This window comes from Aphelocoma coerulescens, chromosome 3 (genome assembly GCF_041296385.1).
Source record: "Aphelocoma coerulescens isolate FSJ_1873_10779 chromosome 3, UR_Acoe_1.0, whole genome shotgun sequence".
NCBI lineage: Eukaryota > Metazoa > Chordata > Aves > Passeriformes > Corvidae > Aphelocoma > Aphelocoma coerulescens.
Genome location: NC_091016.1, coordinates 42,562,305 through 42,582,252, shown reverse-complemented (window position 1 = coordinate 42,582,252; position 19,948 = coordinate 42,562,305). Strand labels below are relative to the sequence as shown.

Sequence of the window (19,948 nt, the reverse complement as noted above, 5' to 3'; positions counted from 1 at the left end):
AAACCAGACCAAACTGTATTTCCACCAAGCAGTTTAGAAGTATTAAAGTATCTTACTACACAATTGGCACACAGAAAAATCATAGCTACAATACTTCCTGATTAGAAAGAAAACATGACAGAAAGAGAAAGATTACCACTTGTAAATCATTACTTATGACTTTTTCTTTCTTTCCAGATTTATGGTCTGTGGCTTTCTCAACACTTGAGAAATAAACAAGATTAAAAACAAAAAAGAGAGAGACAGAAACAGAGTTCATATGCATTTCTAGTATTTCTTCTTTTTTTGTGATTACATACTAAAAACAAGTTATATGCTGTAACAGAAGGTTTTAAAATACTAGACTTGAAACCTAGGACTAAGACTCTTGACAAAGAATACCTCTTTCTACTTTACCCTGCTGACAGAAATTTGTTTGCATAAAATAAATCAATACTATGTTTGCATCCACACTGTCAAACCATAAACTATATGTTTTTCTAATTGCTTTTGGCCACATCTCTCAGGTGTCATTCAAAACAAGTATAACTGACAGCAAATATATTCTAATACTGTATAACACAAACAACAGTGTTAGAATTTGCAATATAAAAAAAAATCATTAAACATGGCCAAATTGGATTGCTTTGTATTTAACAGTGGTCAAAATACAATGCATAGTCTAAACTGATTATGATGCCAATGCAAAACTGTAAATGCAAGAATTGTAAGAAATATTGTATGTAAAACTGCAGAGATGCAGCAAAGTAATCCAAATAAAACTTTTAACAAGATAAACTTCACCTAGACATTCTAGATACAGCTAAGTAAACATGAAAAGGGTAATTTTATCAAGGAGACATTCTGCCTTAATAAATGCATAATGGAACATAATGCAATTTACCTCCATATACAATTCCAAACTGACCAGAACCCAGCACCTCATCAGCAAATATTTGGTACACAGAGCTGATATCCTAATGCATGAGAAAAAGAAATGACAAATATCAGGAGTCGTTAAAATGTTCAGGATGGAATTAGTTATTACTGGCTAGGCTGTAATTATATTTGGCATTCATCAAACTCTGTAAGAGGTACCATCATTACACTGAATGGAGTGGGAAAACACAACAAGCTTTTTCTGAAGAGGATCCAGTGAGCTGCACCGTAAGCAGGGACATACATTCATAAAAACTAACAGCCATGGGAGGTAAGTAAGCTACTTCCTGCATATAACATGGACTTCTTTACCTACAGTGCTCTGGTGTTGCCTTCTCATCCAGACACTGCTACTATCAACTACTTTATAATACTCAGATAAATAAATATCACTATAATACAATGCACATGACTCACCACATTCTCCTGGACCTGGCAATTTGAAACAGAGATGCTTAGAGACAACTCTTCTGCAATAAAGAAGATAAAGCCAAGTAAGTAAATAGAAAGGACAGACTTTTTCTAGTAAAAAGATGAGAAAAAATGAAAATCAACAAAAACCCCTTACTGACTTCTAACCCAGTACTGGTGAAATGATTTTTACTCTTGTTCTGCAGAACCTTCGTAACCTGAAACTCATTTTACAGATTGGTTAGATAAATAACTCTGGGAGTTTTGCTGGGATTGCTTGTCTTTTTTTCTCCTATCCCTGATAACAGAAATAATAGAACAATACAAGTGTGTATGCAGTAGACAGCTGGAAAACCAAAAGCAATAGCAATTGTATCATAGTTCATTAAATGAATAATGATTTCTGGTAGCAACAAAGAAAAATACAGGCAAGAGGAGCAGGCAGATCCCTCATAGTCAAATGAATGTGGCTTCTTATCTTCCGTGGCACTAAGATATACAGAATTAATGCATAAGAAAAGGAAACAAATCAAAGAAAGCAAGTAACAGAAGAACTGATAATTAAAAAAGCAATAAAGCCCATAATATTAAAAAAAATCTTTGTTTCATGGATAAACTACGGAAGTATATCAATCCTTGGAATATAAGGGCACATTCAGGAAGTGTAATTTCCAAGTAAAAGTATCAGAAAAAGAATTAGAATTCTTCAGTCTGAAGCAGCCATTGACATGAATTTTTCATGACAGGAGAACACTGATGCATAGGCAAGAAGAGATATACCAAGGAAGGTAGAAAACACCCTTCTCCTTTGAATTCCAAGACCAAAGTAAAGCATCTTAGACTAACAGACACCTATCACTTGATGTTGGGGTCTCTCTTTCTGGAGACATTCTAGGCCCACCTGGACATGTTCCTGTGTAACCTGCTCTGTGTGACTCTGAATTGTCAGTGGGGTTGGACTGGATGATCTCCAGAGGTCCCTTCCAACCCCAGCAATTCTGTGATATTATTTTAAGTTAAAGAAAAAAAGAATGAATTATACACTAGGTAGATAGAAAAGACATTATAGATTTACTAGCACTTTGAAAAGAGCCTTTATCATCCTAAGAAGAGCCTTGCACTTTAAAAACACAATTTTAGATAAAAAAGAAGACATCTGTATTTCATTTTTGCCACCTGTGCTTTATCTCAAAGAAGGAATTTACAGACAAGATAGGAACAAATGCTAATTCTCAAAGACACTCTGAATTCTGCATCTGAAATATGAACATGTTTACTGATTATTGACTATAGCCAGGTCTGTATTGAAGTAACCGTACAGAAAACAACAGAAAACAATAAAGAAGTCAGACAAAAAATCCCTAATGTCAACAAAAACTGCAGCAAGGTAACTAGAAAATGAAGATACAGTTTTTGAAAGTGTTTTACAGAACACACTGAACCCTTCTCCACAGATGGCTACAGAACACAAAATAACTCAGAGGTAAAGAGTGAGTTATTCCTTCCAAATAAATCCATTTTTCTAGCATCTGAAATGTGCAAAAGTGCTGAGAAGTAGTCACTTCCTAAGAAATTAGTAATGCCACAACTCAATACATAATCTACACCAGGTAAACAGCTTACTTTCTCTCTCATTTTACCGTGGTTACACAGGATTCTTTGCTATGGCTCAGACTGGAAGAACATCCTGATTTCTAACTACCTCTGGCAAGAATGTGGAATAAAATAACTAGATAGTGTCTTGTGGACACTTTGATGCTACAAATTCCCTGCTGCTGCAAGTATTTCAAGCACTAGCAATGTCTCCCCCCTCCTTTTGGTCTTTTCATTTAAAAGCATGTAATTGAGACTTTGGGGACTTCTTTTTTTAACTAAAATCGAATTACCTTAAAGGCTCTGGAGATACATTTCATGATTCACAAAGTGTAGGAAGAAGAGGGATGAACATACATTTTTTGGTCTTCTGAGAGTTTTAAAACCAACCTGAGTTGTCTAAAAATATGTGAATGCCACTCCCTGACTCACAGTAGTTTCTTATACTCCTACAATCCTAAACATACTAAAATACTTCCCCTCAGCATTTACTGCTGTAGTTGTAATCCCTACCAGTGTCAATGAAATGTTATTTTTTATATCTGAAAAAATACTTGTTTTGGAAAAATCAACTGTCTTTGCAAGTCTGTCAGCAACAGTAAGCCTTAGGAGCTAGAAAATGAAGGAAGTGTGTGTGTGTATATATGTATATATATATATGAAACTAAAAATTCCATATCAAAAGTGGCATTTTATGTATGTATAAAGCCAGGTATGAGGCACCATCTTACAGGTATGTTTCTTCACTGTAATTGAATACCAGTACCAGTACTGCCATTTCATAGTTTACTATTTTAGGCCATTGCTGCATTTCCAGAAAGTGCCTTTACCTCAGACTAGCTCCTACATGTTCTTAACTGCTGCTGGTACAGAGTAGCCAGATATCAGAGACAGAGAAACTGATCTCAGAATCTTCTGCAAAAGAAAATTTTACTACAAGGAGATTAAAGAGTAGGAATTCGAAAGGAAACTAAAGAGTGAAAGCATAAATCTCAGTACAGAATGAGAATGAATGTTGTTGCAAGGAACAAGGAGATGCCTGAAAAGAAAGAACACAATATGTAAGTTTAGTGGAGCTTTGATAATGAGTATGATCCTATGCCAGAGGAAAAAAGGGAGGGCAGGTGCATAAAAAGAAGACTAGGGTACTTCTTATAACTATGCACAGCTCAGAAAAAGTTTCTTCCATCACTGATGGTATTTACATTACAACACTAACTCCTTTTCTTCTCCTTAGCCACTGACATCTCACAGAATTTTTACAATATACATATATATATAGATGCTAACATCAAAAGGCATCCAAATTCAGTTCCTTCCAAGTGCATGTAAACAATCTGAATATATTTAATTAGTTATGTATATTAGAAATATCTAATCTATGCTCCCTTTTTACATCCATGTGTGTGCTCTTAGTGTTCCTACAATAAAACTCTGCCTTCTGCATTCATATTGTAAATCTGGTTTTTTACTACTTTTTGCTACAACAGATTAAAGGATTTGCCTACCCTCCACAAACCTGAGGGTCGCTTTTTAGAGACTTACGGAAAATTATGGACCCAATTCAGCAGATAATCAACAGACAATACTTCACTCTAAATAAGCACTTTTCCAAAAGGAATCACTACCATCAGCAGCTTCAGCATATGAATAGTGCCTTGTCTGCCTGCTTACTGTGATCTTTTCCTTGTCCTGCAGCAGTGCAAACGCTAGCTTGAGGAGTGACTGGCATCAAGGCCTGGCGAATGGCTTTCTCCCAGCCCTGAGCTACGTCAAGTCCAACTCCGGAGGCAGCAAGAACTGGACTGTGATGAGTGCTGCCATTGTTCTCGCCAACAAAGTACACCATCGTGTCAGTGATGATCTCAAAACAGTAGGGGTTGCTGCCCTGCACCACGTTTGAAAAATCTCGAGGCTGAGTCACCTGGAGAATTTCTGAAAGTGGAATCTCCTGAAGAAAGATATTAAAGATTAAAAAATGAAAATGCACATAATATTTTTATAAACTAACACTCATAACTTCAAGCGTTGCAAAGAAACCAAATCCAATCAAGCAAAAAAAAAAAACAAAACCAAGACACCAAGCTTCATAAATAAATTTAAACTGTGCATGACCATTGCCCACCCAGTTTTCTGAATTCCTATATACAAGCCTAGACAGACTTTCAGGCCCACCACAGCTGTCTCCATACAACTACATTTTCTACTCAAACTACATTTATATTCATCATGAGACACACGCCCATTGCATGTGTAAATGATGCACAACAGAATGACCATCTTCCCCTTGCAGTTTATACAGCTTAGGCAGAGAAGAGCATGAGGGGGAAAAAGTGAAACAGTAACGTTAAGGAGAGGATGCAGTTATACAAGCTAGTCAATAAGCACTGCTTTGTGCATCGGAATAGTTCTGGTAAAGATCCTCTTTCATACAGATATTATCTGATATTATCTGCATACAGATATTATCCTCTACCTGGTCAGTTTAAGACCATGGTACAAGAGTATTACAGAACAGATCTGAAGGAAGAAATGGTTTCAAGTTCACGCTAGCTGGAGGACATTTCACATCCATGGGAAGGTGTGCAGGTGCATGTCACTTGCAAGAGCAGTGAACAAGCAGGTGAACACCAGGCTGGCATTAGAGGGACAAGAGACAGCAGCTGATTGAGATGAAGAGTAAATAAATGTAAAGGCAAAAACTGTGAATTACTCCAACAGCAAAGACAAACAATCAGATCTAAGCAGTTAAAACAAGGGATGCAAAGGGGCAAGTCAAAGGACTAAAAGCACTGACATAACGGAGCAACAAGCAAGGAACATATTTTACCAGCTGTGTTTTGAATGCACAGGGCAATACAAGTATCAGAGAGGTCTGAGAAGAGACTGCATTGGTCAAGATAGGGATGAAAAGGATCTGGGCAAGTTTAGCTGGGAGTACAGAGAAAAGGCTTGATCTTAGAGATGTTATAAAGGAAGAAGCTGCAAGATTTGGACCCCCACCTAAAGGTATAAGACAAGAAAGGGAAAAGTCCTGTTTACAAATTCTGAATATTCTGGATTTTCTGAATATTCCACCACTGAACACAGTACTACATTAACAATACACTAAGCTTCATTTATATAAACATCAGGCTACACAGTAAATTTTCCTGTAAATCTTGCTTGAAACTTTCAATTGTACAATAGGGAGTAATTTAATTTGAGGAACCTTGAAATAAAACACATAAGCATGCAAACTTTCAGTCACTACTCAGAGAACACAAAAATCCAAGCCTTCATTCAACTGGTGGCCAAAGAAATTCTCTGGTAATTTTGAGGAAAGCTTAATATGCCAAATAATTCTGGAGAACAGTACGTGCAAAATGTAAGGAGAGACATACTCAAGGGAATTAGAGCAGGAGCTGCAAGCTAGAGCAGGAGCTGCAAGCAACTTCTCAGAGTTAGTCTTGGTCCTTCTCACTTACAGGCTTTGGGCAACAATTAACCTGGTCACAGTTTTGATTCAAAAAGAGATGGGAAAATGGAGATAATACGTAAACAGCTCACAAGTAGATTTCATATCTATAAAGCACTGAATAAATCAACATAATTATTACTCATCATTAATTACCTTGTAATACTTTGTTCCAGATTCATTTTGAAATAGTGTGAGGCATTTGCTGTCCAGTCTCCAGTAATGTCTTTTTCTCTAAAAAATGCATAGTACAATTACATAAGGAATAAACCTCTCATATGTTTTCTGCTATCTCATTATGTAAATAAGAAAATGCTTTAAATTACTATGATAATCATTAAATTAATCTACAGTTGCATCTTAGACTACAGAAATGAAAAAATAAACTTTGGGAATAAAGACTTTGTTAAAGAAGAAGCTCAAAAATTACTTCCACAAGCTAGCAAAAATATCACTTACCTTGCAGTAAATGCAGTGACAACAGGAGTTACCTCATACAGGAAAAAACAGTTACTAGACAGGTTTTACTGCAGGTGCATATTCTCACAAAATCTGAGTTATTTAAATTTGGTAACAACTGTGGGAGTCGTGCTTTGTCCCTTTGTGCCCTCATACCAACATTGCACAGGTTCAAGCACTGAGCAAGCTTAACAAGTCCTTAATTCTTTTGTCAATACAGAACCTAGGTGGTCAAAAGCACACAGTGGCAACACAAACACATTATAAGATTCAAATGGAAAAAATACCTTGTGGGGGAAAAAATACCCAAGACAGACTGAATAGCCATTTGCTGGAAGTATCCACCAACAAGAAATCTTCCCCAACAAAAAGTAAGATGGATTAACTGTTGTATATAACTGGCTTGTAATTTAAGCAGAAGAATATTCCTCAAAACAAAGAAGCTTTCAGAAAGTTAATACGGCTCTGTGAATCTAAGATACTTTGCTTGCACCATGCTCATATAGTTAGAAAACCACTTCCATTCTTCTGGGACAAAAATCCAAGACCCTTGACTCTAAGTTAGGATGAAAAAGTTAGAAATATTATTCTATTACATTTATGTTTTATAAACTTTGTCATATTAAAAGCAAAGCTTTTTTTTTTCCATATTTAGGCAGAGCTTAAATCAGTTCACTCAGGAGGAAGCTAAGACTACCTATAGGAGTTAGACAAATAAAGCTGGCTCATGAATGGATTTAACTAAAAAGAATTACCAGACAGCACTGGGACAATGGGTGAAACCAAAAGGGTAAACCCGTCCTTCGGACATATATATGCTCTTTATTAAATCATGAATCAGGAAAGACTTTAGAGGAGAGGAATTAAGGAACAGGCTGCTAACTTACTCAGGGATTCAAAATCTGCCCCATACCCTACTCTGAGGAAGGATGGGACCATGGTCAGAAAAAGAGTAGAGACGATGACAGAAACTTCTCGTTATAAAGGGTGAAATATCTTGTTATCCAGGGAGCACAAGAAGCATACAGATCCTGCTGTTAAAATGAACCTGTCTGGAACTGATAGGAAGCCCAGTTGTTTCAGGAATAGGAAACAGTCTGACACTGCTGAGAGCGGAAGGGTCAAGGGAAATTGCTGATGTTGTAATGCCCAATATGGAAGTCTCCTCCCATTAGGAAGCTCTGTGAGATCTTGTTTGGCTGGAGGTACCTTGCTTTGGGTCAGAATACTGTATTTGACTGGCCTTTTTCAGTTGATGTCATCAAGGTAGCAGCCATATTGACAGATGAAGAAAATCAAACTAAGGTAAGGTGTTTCATCAGATCACTGTTCTAAGGGGAAGTTCAAAAAAAAAGTCCATGGAAAAACTTACTGGTTGTACTGAAAGCTTAAATCAGAACTGAATACCAGGTCTGCCTGAACAGTTCTGCTAGAACTATTCAGATTTTTCTGCTACCTGGCCTTAGTTTTTCCAGAGCCAGCTGATGATAGTCGTAACTTTTATGTAGTCCTGGCTATAACCACATCTAAAATATGCTAGATACCTATTTTGGATTGTGATAAATACATCTAGGTATTAGAAAACTGTACCTTAAAGAAGTGGTTTTTAAGACAGTTTCGGAAAGACCATTTACAGCAGTCAGTTTAGCTGACAATCACAAAAAGTGAAATATTACAGTAACCTGAGCTGACTATTATCACCCCTTGATTTCAGCAGAACTCGAATAACTTTGCTTTTCTAAATCTCTATGTCTCCTTCAATCAGATGCCACAGAGACAAAGAATGCAAAAGTATTTCTGCTGCCTTTCATGCACAGTCTAAATGTGCCATAATATTCTCCACAAGATCTGGGAACTTCGTAACTTCATCCTTTTCATTCATCTACCAAAAACCAAGAGGATTAACTTCCTCTCATCAGACAATACTAAGGAACCCTGTTATTTTGCCCTGTCATTTTGCCCTGTCTTCGTCCTCAATACACAAAATCAAGTAGCTTGCCTACTCAATTAAGAGCTCATTATTGGTAGCAGTGACTACCCATATCTACACATAACTATTTACAAACATCTAGATCATTAGAATAATACTGTCAACCATGGTGTTGTTACCCACAATTTTAAGATTTCCACCTTTTCATGTAGTAGAATAGAAAAAGAGACACAAGCATTTAGTTCAACTACTAAAGAGAAAGAAGACACAAGCAAATTATTCCAAGTTACCTTCTCAGGAAAGCTGAAATACTACACATGCAATTCATTTGAGACAATGTAGAGATGCTTTTCCTTCTTAAAGGGGAGCAGGAAAAGTACTATTCAATCACCACATGAAGTACTTTGAATAAATTACAGTTTCTCCCTTGAACCAGATTTCTTTATAATGGACATCACAGCTAAGTTCTTTCAAATGGTACTGTAAATCAGAAATAAAATACACTATTTTAGAGAAATAACTTAATTTAGGAAGAAATTAAAGTAACTGACCAGGTTGTCTCTACTAGTATAGTGGACCATCCATCCTTCTTTCACCATTGTACTGCTCTTCCTCTTTGTGTGTTTGATTGACTGTACAACTCGCATGAGAGGAATATTATTGCTTGTTGAGGGACTAAAAAGAAGATACAACAGTTTAATATGTAACAAGTTAAAATACAACAGTACTGCAATTATATCCTTTACACACTTAGCCCATAATTTTCAAGAACAGACACCTTTTCTTCCCATACAGATTTAGTTGATTGATGAAATTGATAAGGCATCAGAGCTCCTACTAGCTCTCCTAGGGCAAGTATTGGAGTACTCAAATTATTCTAAGGAACAGAGAAGAAACACACTGGAGTGAGGACACTTACAGAAATCATCCTCTCAAAACAATTTGCTGAGACTGCTGATCTTTTATGCTATTTGACACCATAGAAATATAATTAACATCAGCATAACTATCATTTCTTCTTGTAAGTTGATTAAACTGCTTCTTAATATTGTTGTTAGTGAAGGTCCCTATCAAAGCAAACTTTCAAGTTATGAAAATACAAACAGGGGTGTGTTAATTCAAACCACAACTGCACTAGAAAATTCTATCAATGCTCAGGTATATTAACTGTCCTTCAGACAAGGGTTTCATAATCTCTAATATTCTGAGACAGCCACTAATTAAACATACAGGTTTTAATAGCACTGAAGATGAAGCCAACCACCGAGGTGCCTGCCTAACACCAGAGCTCTACATGCAGCACTAACAGACACATTTGTAAACACACAACAACATGACGTAGTTTCAAAACAAAAAACGTAAGGATGCTTTAATATGGCATGCAGTTACACTATAGAATTGGCTACAGGATGCTGTCATGCCGAAAACCTGAACTGCTTCAAATCCAATTAGAAATAAATGGAAAAATCCTACTTAGAGGTGGATGTTACTTCCCTCTCAGGAGACCCTTGAGCTATAAATCACTGATAGTTGGGAGGTATCATTATATGCTCTCCCTCACAAATGTGCTATTAAGCCCTGAGCTACGGTGACGTTTAGCTTGACCGAACACAACTGCACTTATCTTATTAAGAATGACTAAGAAAATCAGGATGACACTACTCAAAATAATAGATAAAATAAAAAGATCAAATTTGATTTAAGGAACTATGTTAATAGTTATTGGATAAAAGACTTCAGAAAAATCACTTTCAAGATAAATAAAACAAAGTATTGCCTAACATGCATGTAGACTATGATGCCAATATTAAAATATCTCAACTAATACCTTTTAAATCCCCACATATATAACAGTAACTAAATTAGGCTCAAGTCACAGAGACCTTAACCATGCATTAGCCTTGTTAAACTGTAAGTTTTATCCTGCTTTGATAATCTACTTGTATTTCTTCAATAAAAGTCATAGCATAACACTTTTTCCAATTAGAAGAGACTATATTCCTTTAATCTATGTTCAGATTTTCTTGAGGCAGGCTAACTTTACAAAGTATTCTCAAGCTACAAAAAAAAAAAAAAAAAAGCCCCACACAAAGGGAAAATACACTTTCAGCAATAAAACTGGGCTAACTGGAAATGTTTTACTCACAATATTGAGCAAAGTACATCCTGAGAAAAGAAAACCACCTTATAACTTACCTGATTGTTTTGACAGCTTCCTCATCTTTGTCTGTGTCAAGGTCAGATGGATCCATAAAAAAGATTTTGTCCTCTGGAGGGGAGGGTTCTTCAGCATCATCTAGAACTCGACTACCATCACTGTTCATTTCACTGCTGTCAACTTCCATTGGCATATCTAAGTCCTGTCCTGGACTAGCAGGTTCTGGAAACAACACAAGTCAGACATTATTTCAAACACACAACTTAAAAAAATAAAATAAAATAAAATCTTCCAAAACCCATCAATTTTTTTTCAGTTCACATTTATGGAAGCAACCATTAAAGTAAAATCACAATACAAAAAATCTTCACATTTTTGCTATAAGATGCAGAGTATGCTAATGAACATTATCAATTCTGTTTTGCTAAATGCCAAGGCAAGAGAGACCCAACTAAAACACAAACCACACTGAAAGAAATAGAGTGAAAAGCTTAAAGTCTAAACCTAAATCTCATTAAGCAATTCTGTTACACGAGTCATCAGGACAAAGTAACCTTTCAATGGCTAGAGATGACCCAGAGAATTATCCCTGTGCAAATTTAATTCTCCATTAACAGAAACCCAACTCTGCCCTCACTGCTCTTGTAGTCTATAATAAAGAAAGTAAGAAAAAAGGGGTGGGCTGTGGAATTGAAGGAAGAGAGAAAAGCAGAACAGATCTTATTCACATCTGATTTTCTGCAGGCAGAAGTCTAGTATTTTCAAAAACTGTACAACTGGCACTGTAGAAAACTTAGAATTAAGACATAAAAATATCTTAATCTGCAGCCTTTTTATCGTTTTTTTTGTTTGCTGGTCTGTGGGGGGGTTGTTATTGTGTTTGTTTTTACCTGGGGTTAGCTCAATTAAGAGTGAGAGAAAGAACAAAAAATAAATTGCTCCTTATGTCCTCAGAAGAATTATATGAAACCATAGCTCCCAAACTATGTGGCCTTTTAGCACCTTAGCATCACAAGGGCAGTAAAACCAGGCTGCAGCAACATCATGTTGCACACTGCTGTTCACAGCCACCAACATCAAGATCCAGGACAGAGCCTGGGAGCTGGAGAAGGCAGGCATGAATGGATGTACATGTACAATGGCAACAGACCCACTGGCTAACACACAGCTGTTGCCCAAGCCTCTGAATCAAGTTGTACAGTTTGATGTGATCTGCTGCATGTCACCAATTTTGTTTCACTAAACAATGTGTGACAAGGATCAAGGCAACACAATCACAGAATGGTTGACACTGGAGGAGATTTTTAAAGGTCACCTGATCCAACAACACCCTGAGTTCATTTCTCCAGTCTGGATAGCAGCACAAGCCCTCTGTCCTATCAGCCAGTCCTCCCAGTCACCTGCAAACCTGCTGAGGGTACACTCTGCCCCATCAAGATCATTACTGAAGATGCTGAACAGGGCTGGACCCTTTGTTGGCCCCTGGGATACACCATGAGTTACTTGCCATTGATAACTACTCTCTAGGCCCACTCATTCAACCAGTTTTAATCCCCATCTGCTCATCTATCCCACATTTCATCAGCTTAACACTGGTCTAAATCTTATAAAAATACTCTAAACATTCTTTCACAAAGTGTTTCGCACACTCCTCTTTCAGTTCTGTAAGGTCTATTCAGAAAGCAGTCCAACTTCATTGAGGTTTCCAAAAATTGGAGTGGAGTTCTTTCTTTTGGTTTGGCTTGGGGCTTTTCTCCTTCTTTTATCTCAAGCATCTGGGCTAACTCTGGCCAGTAAAAATCATGGATATGAGAAAGTCATAAAAAATGGTATGTGTCTTCAGATATTAACATTTTAAAGTATGTATTTTATGGTGAACAATGAGCAGACTGATCACAACAGATCCTCAAATTTTGTACATTGGAGTGGCTTCTTGATGTTTCATTTCCACTGAGCAATCCCAAGCAAAGCATAGTGAACGTGTCAAGACTGATTAAGTAAAATTTAAGTCACCAGAGTGTAAGTTTTACAGTGAATCTTTTTCATTTTCACTAACCTCAGTGAAAAAACCGGCAAGATAAATAAAATTACGTCAAATACTCAAAGATGAGGGAACTAAATACTAATGCATCTTGTTCAGCCTCAAAAGATCTCTCAGTATTTGAAAGCATGTTTCTCATCTTACCTCCATTGAAAATCACCTCTCCAAGGCAGTCTCGAGGTACTTTAGGTGCACAGCGTTTGTGGCAGTTGAATCTGCAATCTAAAATGGCAGATAAATAAGCCCATGGTAGCAGAACCTCACTCCCACCCAGACACCAACATTTATCGCTCACTGCTTCCAACACAAACCTCAGTTCAGATTCATACATTTGCATGGAACTGAGGACAGCACCAATGAGGTCACCTCCAGGAGGAAATTAACAATCTTGTCCTGATGTCACATGGTGATTTGTCCCACCACAGTTTATTATGTCAGTACTTCCCCTTCCAGTACAAAATAGTTTGCTACTTCTCTAGCTTTTTCTGTAGCTACTTTTTCCATCATGATGTAATTTCTCCCATTCTTTCATTTGTTCCACATCCTTTTTTCCATTGCTATATGATTTAAATGTCTCATCTCTAACATTTTTCCCCATCTGCCAGCTAAGACTTACAGGCACCAGAAGCCTCTACAATCACACAACTACATCAGAGCAAATATGTTCTGCAGTAAATCCCAAAGGTTACAGATTTGGCTGACTACTCAAGCTCCATTTCTTGCTGACACAGGGCAGACAGAATACCATTATGTCCAGGTTTGGCCTGACATGGAGATGGAATCTCACCTGGCTGCGTGCCTTTTCTGCACCCGAGGTATCAGATGCAGGCTACTGGGCAAAGTCCAGCATACAACATTACTGGTACTAACAGGAATTTCCTTTATTAGTAGCATCCCTGTGATTTTCAACTCTGTCAACACCATGAATTTCAAAACTCCCTACTGCCCCCACAAGTGTTTTCATATTGATAATTTGCCTCTTTTTGCTATCCAAAGCAAGCTCAATGTCTTTTCCTTTTAGATCCAGACAAGAGAAGAATCAATATCTCTCCATTTTTAGTATCAGAGGAGCCAAATTCTGGAGCAGAATACAATACTGCTCAGCTTCTGAGTGCCTAAAAGGATGCACCCTAGGAGACCCACAAACTGCCTTTTTTACAGCCATGGCTACAGTCCATATTATGGAATACAATTACTTTACTACTGTAAAGGAGGCTGGAAGAAACAGACACATTTCAAATTCTGTCAGGAAACTAGAAGATTGAATCTATCCTAATAACTTAAACTACATTCAGAAACATTCTTGGATACTGCAATGCAGTTCTCTAGTCTAGTAAATAGCTACAAACATCCCCTAGCATGCTTTTGGCCCACAGCATCAGCAAAATCCCAAACAGTTCCAAGGTCTAGCTCATAAACCAGAGCATCCTATGAAATTGGTCCAAGCAGGCAGTCTGCACAGAGCCACTCAGGCTGGGATGCAAGGAAAACTTGTTCATGAACATGGGTCATTCTGTCCCAGCTGACCTCTGTGTCCAGGAATGTTTCTGGGCACATGTAATTTATTACCACAAATACAGCCTTAGCATCTCAAAGAGATGCATCCTCAGAGCCCAAATAGCAACCTGAATTAAATCAAGAAATCCAGGGCTCTTATGGGTACTCCGAAATATAAAACCACTAAGAGATCCCAAGCTTTGGGAATGAGCACGAGGAAGTCGGTGGGAAACCTTAAGAATCTGTAGGAGAAGGCAGTAGGAAAATATTTTAACTGTTTGATATCAATTCCTGATGTATTAAAAATAAGTATAGGATCATACTGGAGGCCTATTAAGACACTTATTTCTGTCCTGCACACACACATAGCATTTCTCTAGGCCTATTTTCCTTACATAAAGGCTTACAATATGCATACAATAATATTTTTATCCAGTGTCATTCAGTTCCCTGAAACTAATGTGATAGTCCCATTTGTTCAGCTGGATATAGTCACAGCAATTGTATATGGCCAGCAGCATCTCGATGTTAAAACTGCAAGGCATCTTTTTCAGGCTTCATTATTTTTGTATCATGTGTATCCAAGAGACACACCAACTGGAAAAAATATCTAAACCAGTTCAGGATGCAGACTTCAAACAGACTACAGAGACTGCAAATAACAACAGAAATGAAAGATAAAATTACTTCCTTACTTACATGAGACAGCAGCATTACTAGTCAAAAAAAGTTAACACAGATGTAAGCTTACAATTTTTTCTCTCTTCTAACAAAACAAATTGAAAATGTATTAAGCGACCTCTCTCAAAAAGCTGACCTTTGATACTCCTGTTTGACAAACTCACATGAGAGAAATGGAAACTCCTTTCCATATTAATGTTCACGGTTCATCACCAGACTTTTGTTTCCTGCAACAAAGCTGACGGATCTCCACTAACCAGCAATAAAAAGCCAGAAGGAGATCACAATAATTATGCCCTAGGAACCACATGGAAGAGTCTGAGAACTGAAGCCATGCATGTTAACATATGCTACATAAAAACCATGCAAGTTCAGCACAGGCATCTAGCTGTATAAAATATCTCCAAAAGGTAATAACCAATATCCTGTACTAGAATAACACAATGAAAACTCACAGATTCTTTAGTGGTTAGATATTGAACAAAAGGAAATATTTCCCATTTTTATTAATTCATAATTATCCTTCTAGAATTACAGTGTCCTTAATCTACACAATTAAATCATTTCAGAAAAATGTGCAATGCACAGCCCACTACAATGAAAATGACGCCTGCTGTCAACATCTGAAAATTATGGAATTTTTCAAAAATTACACTGCCCTATTCTGCAGTATACAGCCACCTAAGTTGCAATCAGTTTTAAATACAAGGCCTTTACTGAAATTTACTGCTACAACAGAAAATTAAATGTTTACCTTTACACTGCATTCCTTGGCGAAAAAGGCCCTTAAGCAGCCGTTTGCAATACTGGCAGATGGTGGGACGAGTGTAAGAGTGAACAGCAAAGGTGTGTGGGACCTTCACTCTGCAAAGCACCATCTTATCCATCCAGATGGGCCGGCCACTCCAAGAGGGAATCCTCTTACTAGGTTCTGGGCAGCAACGCTGGAATAAAGAAGGAATACATAACTTGCACCAGAACAGTTCTACTGCCATGACTGCTTTGAGAAGTCACAGCAGTCAGGTGAAATACCATGTGACTGGAAAAAGGCAAACACTGCACCATTTTTAAGAAGGATAGAATGGACAACCCTGGGAACTACTGACCTGTCAGCCTCCCCTCTGTGCCTGGGAAGATCACAGAGATCCTACTAGAAGTTGTGCTAAAGCACATGAAGGACAGGGAGGTGATTCAGGACAGCCAGTGGCCTTCTATGATGGAGTGACTCCATCAGTGGACATGAAAAGGGCTACAGATGTCATTTATCTGGAATTCTGTAAAGCCTTTGACATGGTCCTCCATAATATCCTTCACTCTAAAGTGGAGAGATGGATTCAACGGCTGGACTTCTAGGAGGATAAGAAATTGGTTGGATGCTCACATCCAGAGGGTAGTGGTCAATGGTTCAGTGTCCTGATAGGCATCAGTGACAAGTGGTGTCCCTCGGGGCTGATACTGGGACTGGTGCTATCAAACATCTTCCCCAATGACAGACAGTGGGAGCAAGTGCACCTTCAGCAAGTTTGTGTATGTCACCCAGCTGAGTGGTGCAGCTGCCACACTACAGGGACATGATGCCATCCAGAGGGACCTGGATAAACTTGAGAAGTAGGTCCATTCAAAACTTATATGGTTCAACAAGGCCAAGTGCTGGGCCCTGGGATGGGGCACCCCACAGTATCAGCACAGGCTGGAGATCAAGATCAGCCCTGCTGGGAAGGACCTGGAGGTCTTGGTGGATGAAAAAAAGTCAGTGGGGCTGTAAAGCAGCTGATGGTTCAGAAAGTGACCAGACAAGAAAGCAACCTGACCAAGATGCTTTAAGAGGACATTCTGGTATAGTAAAACAAAACCATGAGAACACCAGATGGAAAAGCCTTACAGAGAGCTGGAAGTTATATATGAATCTTTATTTCCACAGATGATAAAATGCTAAAAATTCACTCATGGCATTTATTTTTTAAGTAACCTCACAAGGTTCAGACAGCACACATAGACCTCCATAGAGAGGGTAAAATGGAAACCACTGGACGTAGGCAAACCAAATTCCAATCACTACCTCATATTATCAGTTTTTAAAAGCGAGGTATGGCATGCCTGGATAGCTTACAAAATTAGGCAAAAATATTTAGAAAATTCAAAAATTATTTTGAAAATTAATCCCCCTCAAAAAAATTCTTTGAAATGAAGTTAGAAGAAAAACTTTAGCAATTAAAACAGAAAAGGCATTGAGTAAAACAAAGAGGTATCAAAAGGTACTAAACATGCACATAGAAACCATAAATTCTGTGATAAATGGTTACAATTCCATGTTCACTGAATAGATCTGACCAGTAGTCATAAACATCAAACTAAATATTTTTCATTACTCAAGACTAGGCTTTTATAGCTTCTAGCTAAAAAAATTACATTCTTGAACTAGACTATACGATTTGTATTTTAAACTGTGGTAAGAATAGTTATAGTGTAAAGTAACAGATAATTAGAAAAGACTGAGGCACAAACAAATGGATCTAATCACTGCCTGTCTGTCTTATGATCCCAATATACTTGGGATATACTTGATAATTGATATTTGTTAGATAACTGACAACCCCTCAGCAATCATCATAACAAGGAACTACTGTGGATGTCAGTTTTTACTGTAAGCCCTTTACCCCCTACACCCTCCTTGACAGGGTTTGGGTTTTTTTTGGATTAACTCTGTGAAAAGCTTAACAGCAGATAAGGAACACTCTTCCCCAGCATAAAAGCTTACAATTTGTACTGCTTTGGCCAAGTAATTATTCAATATTAATACAACAATTACAGAATGAATCTGTATTACTAAGAAGGCAAGATGTTTTATCATTCTGAAGCCAAGAGTTCATATAACCATGAGTGAAAAGCTAATAACAAAATTAGATATAAAACTTGTAATTTATTTCCGGTTTCATCTTTCACAGTAATAATAAGCAGTAGGTGTCACAGTCTAAGAATCATCAGATTTTAAAATTCACTAAAACCAATCATAATGGTTAAGCTCGACTCCTACATACTCATCTTGAGCCACTTAAAACACTATTTAGTTCCCCAGAGGTTAAAGAATTTATAAACAGAAATTGTTTCTCCTTTCACATTACATACTTCTTCAGAGGCAGAGGATGTGTGTTCAGCTTGTGCTGGTCTTGGAACTGAAAGCCCTGCTCCTGGTAAGGACACGTTAGACAGGCGCCTCTTTCTCACTCCACTGCAGTTATTTGGAATCTTGAAGGCACATCGCTTATGGTAGTTTAACCCACAACCTGGAAGAGTAGTTTGTTTAATTCAAAAAACCTCCCAACATTCAAAGTAACAAAAAGAGTACTAATATTTTGATAAAGCAGTTTTAAAAAGATGATCCAGGAAAATGGTAAAGGCAGAAACAGACTGTTGTGACAAATTCTCTTATTTTAGTGTTCTTGATGTGATTCACAGAAACAGCTTTTTCTCCAGTAAGCCTAGTTCTAGCAACAAGGTCTAAGACTTGGAAGCAGCTGATCTCCCACCACCAGGAGGCTTTCATCACTCCCTCACTTTGAAGCACAAGAAGAATTCAGTGAGAAGGCAGCGTCAGTACCTGACAGCAGGCTGCAGAGTGCTCCACAGCCAGCTGGATGAAAGCCATAAGGAAAGGGATTCCCCTTTGGGAGTGTCTCCAAACTATGAGTTCCTTGTGCAAAGAACACAAGGTTGTAAGCTAGCTATTTTTTTTCAAAGTGGGAAACAACAACACTTCTTAAGTCATTAGTCCAAGGTCACACACGGTTTGCATTAATGCCAAGATCAGAACTTGGGTTTTCAATGCACAAACCCTTCCAACTATGAAATACTACATTTAGCACTTGCTAACATACCAAACACGATACAATTTCTTCTTCCTCATCTTATATAGCTATACACACACACAAATACACTAAACGTCATAGACTTACCTTCACATTTTAATCCTTGTCGTACCAAACCCCAAAGCATCTCTCCACAGTAGTCACAAAAAGTAGGAGCCTTGTAGGAATGCACATAAAGTGCATGAGGACGAATCTGGAAATCTTCAACTGTAGCCAAAGCTTTTAAAAAATTGCACTAAGTTATGGTTCTTGCCACAGGATCAACAAAAATTTATGAAAAGAACAGGTTTTAAAAATGGCTAATTGAAAGAATGCTAACAAGCTGTTTAGAAAACATCATTTTCATGTACATCATTTAAATATTCATTTAGAAGACTACATGGTTTTCAGTAAACATTTTTATTGAGGAAAAATGTGCATTGGACTCTGTAGGCTAATGGCCACAACTAATCAGTAGTATGAGTCACACTGTTGAAAACCTCACTAAGTTGAAGGCAGGTACAACAAGCCTTGCTAAAAGCAACAATAAAGGTTTGAAAGAGCAACTTAATTTTCAAGCTGTTTTGTAACCTACAAAATTTTCTAAAAAAAGACAGCTCTCTAAGTTAGATTTTTATCTTCTAAAGGACTTTTGCAGTAAAAGTTTATTAGATTAAACTCTTGGTGTATCAAAACAGAACTGTGGATAAAGTTTTCACAGAAAATTGAAATATTCTTTTCCTTAAACAAGCACAGATATATTTAAATTATTTTTGTCCTGTTTCTTTGAAGGCAGGAAAAAAAAAAAAGGTATTTTACATCAACACATCAACATTATCTTGCCCTGATGGCTACTATTTTTTGACCAAATATGTACTAACTCTTCCTATTCAGATTCTTACTTTTAAAAACCTACTGAAAGAGATTGACATGTCTCCAAAATGCCTCAGTTTCTGGT

General features: G+C 37.4%; 1 protein-coding gene across 3 annotated transcripts in view; it reads right to left on the bottom strand.

Annotated features, from left to right (window-relative positions):
- PRKD3 (protein kinase D3) overlaps positions 1-19,948 on the bottom strand; it is a 43,304-nt gene that overhangs the window by 8,979 nt on the left and 14,377 nt on the right. For all 3 annotated transcript variants that reach the window (XM_069009961.1, XM_069009962.1, XM_069009964.1), the window contains exons 4-13: positions 19,099-19,230; positions 18,272-18,429; positions 15,900-16,089; positions 13,112-13,189; positions 10,965-11,148; positions 9,320-9,443; positions 6,536-6,613; positions 4,597-4,873; positions 1,336-1,388; positions 884-956 (exon numbers count right to left, since the gene is read on the bottom strand). In XM_069009961.1, coding sequence (XP_068866062.1) covers positions 884-956; positions 1,336-1,388; positions 4,597-4,873; positions 6,536-6,613; positions 9,320-9,443; positions 10,965-11,148; positions 13,112-13,189; positions 15,900-16,089; positions 18,272-18,429; positions 19,099-19,230 — 1,347 coding nt within the window. The remainder of the gene's footprint in view (positions 1-883; positions 957-1,335; positions 1,389-4,596; positions 4,874-6,535; positions 6,614-9,319; positions 9,444-10,964; positions 11,149-13,111; positions 13,190-15,899; positions 16,090-18,271; positions 18,430-19,098; positions 19,231-19,948) is intronic.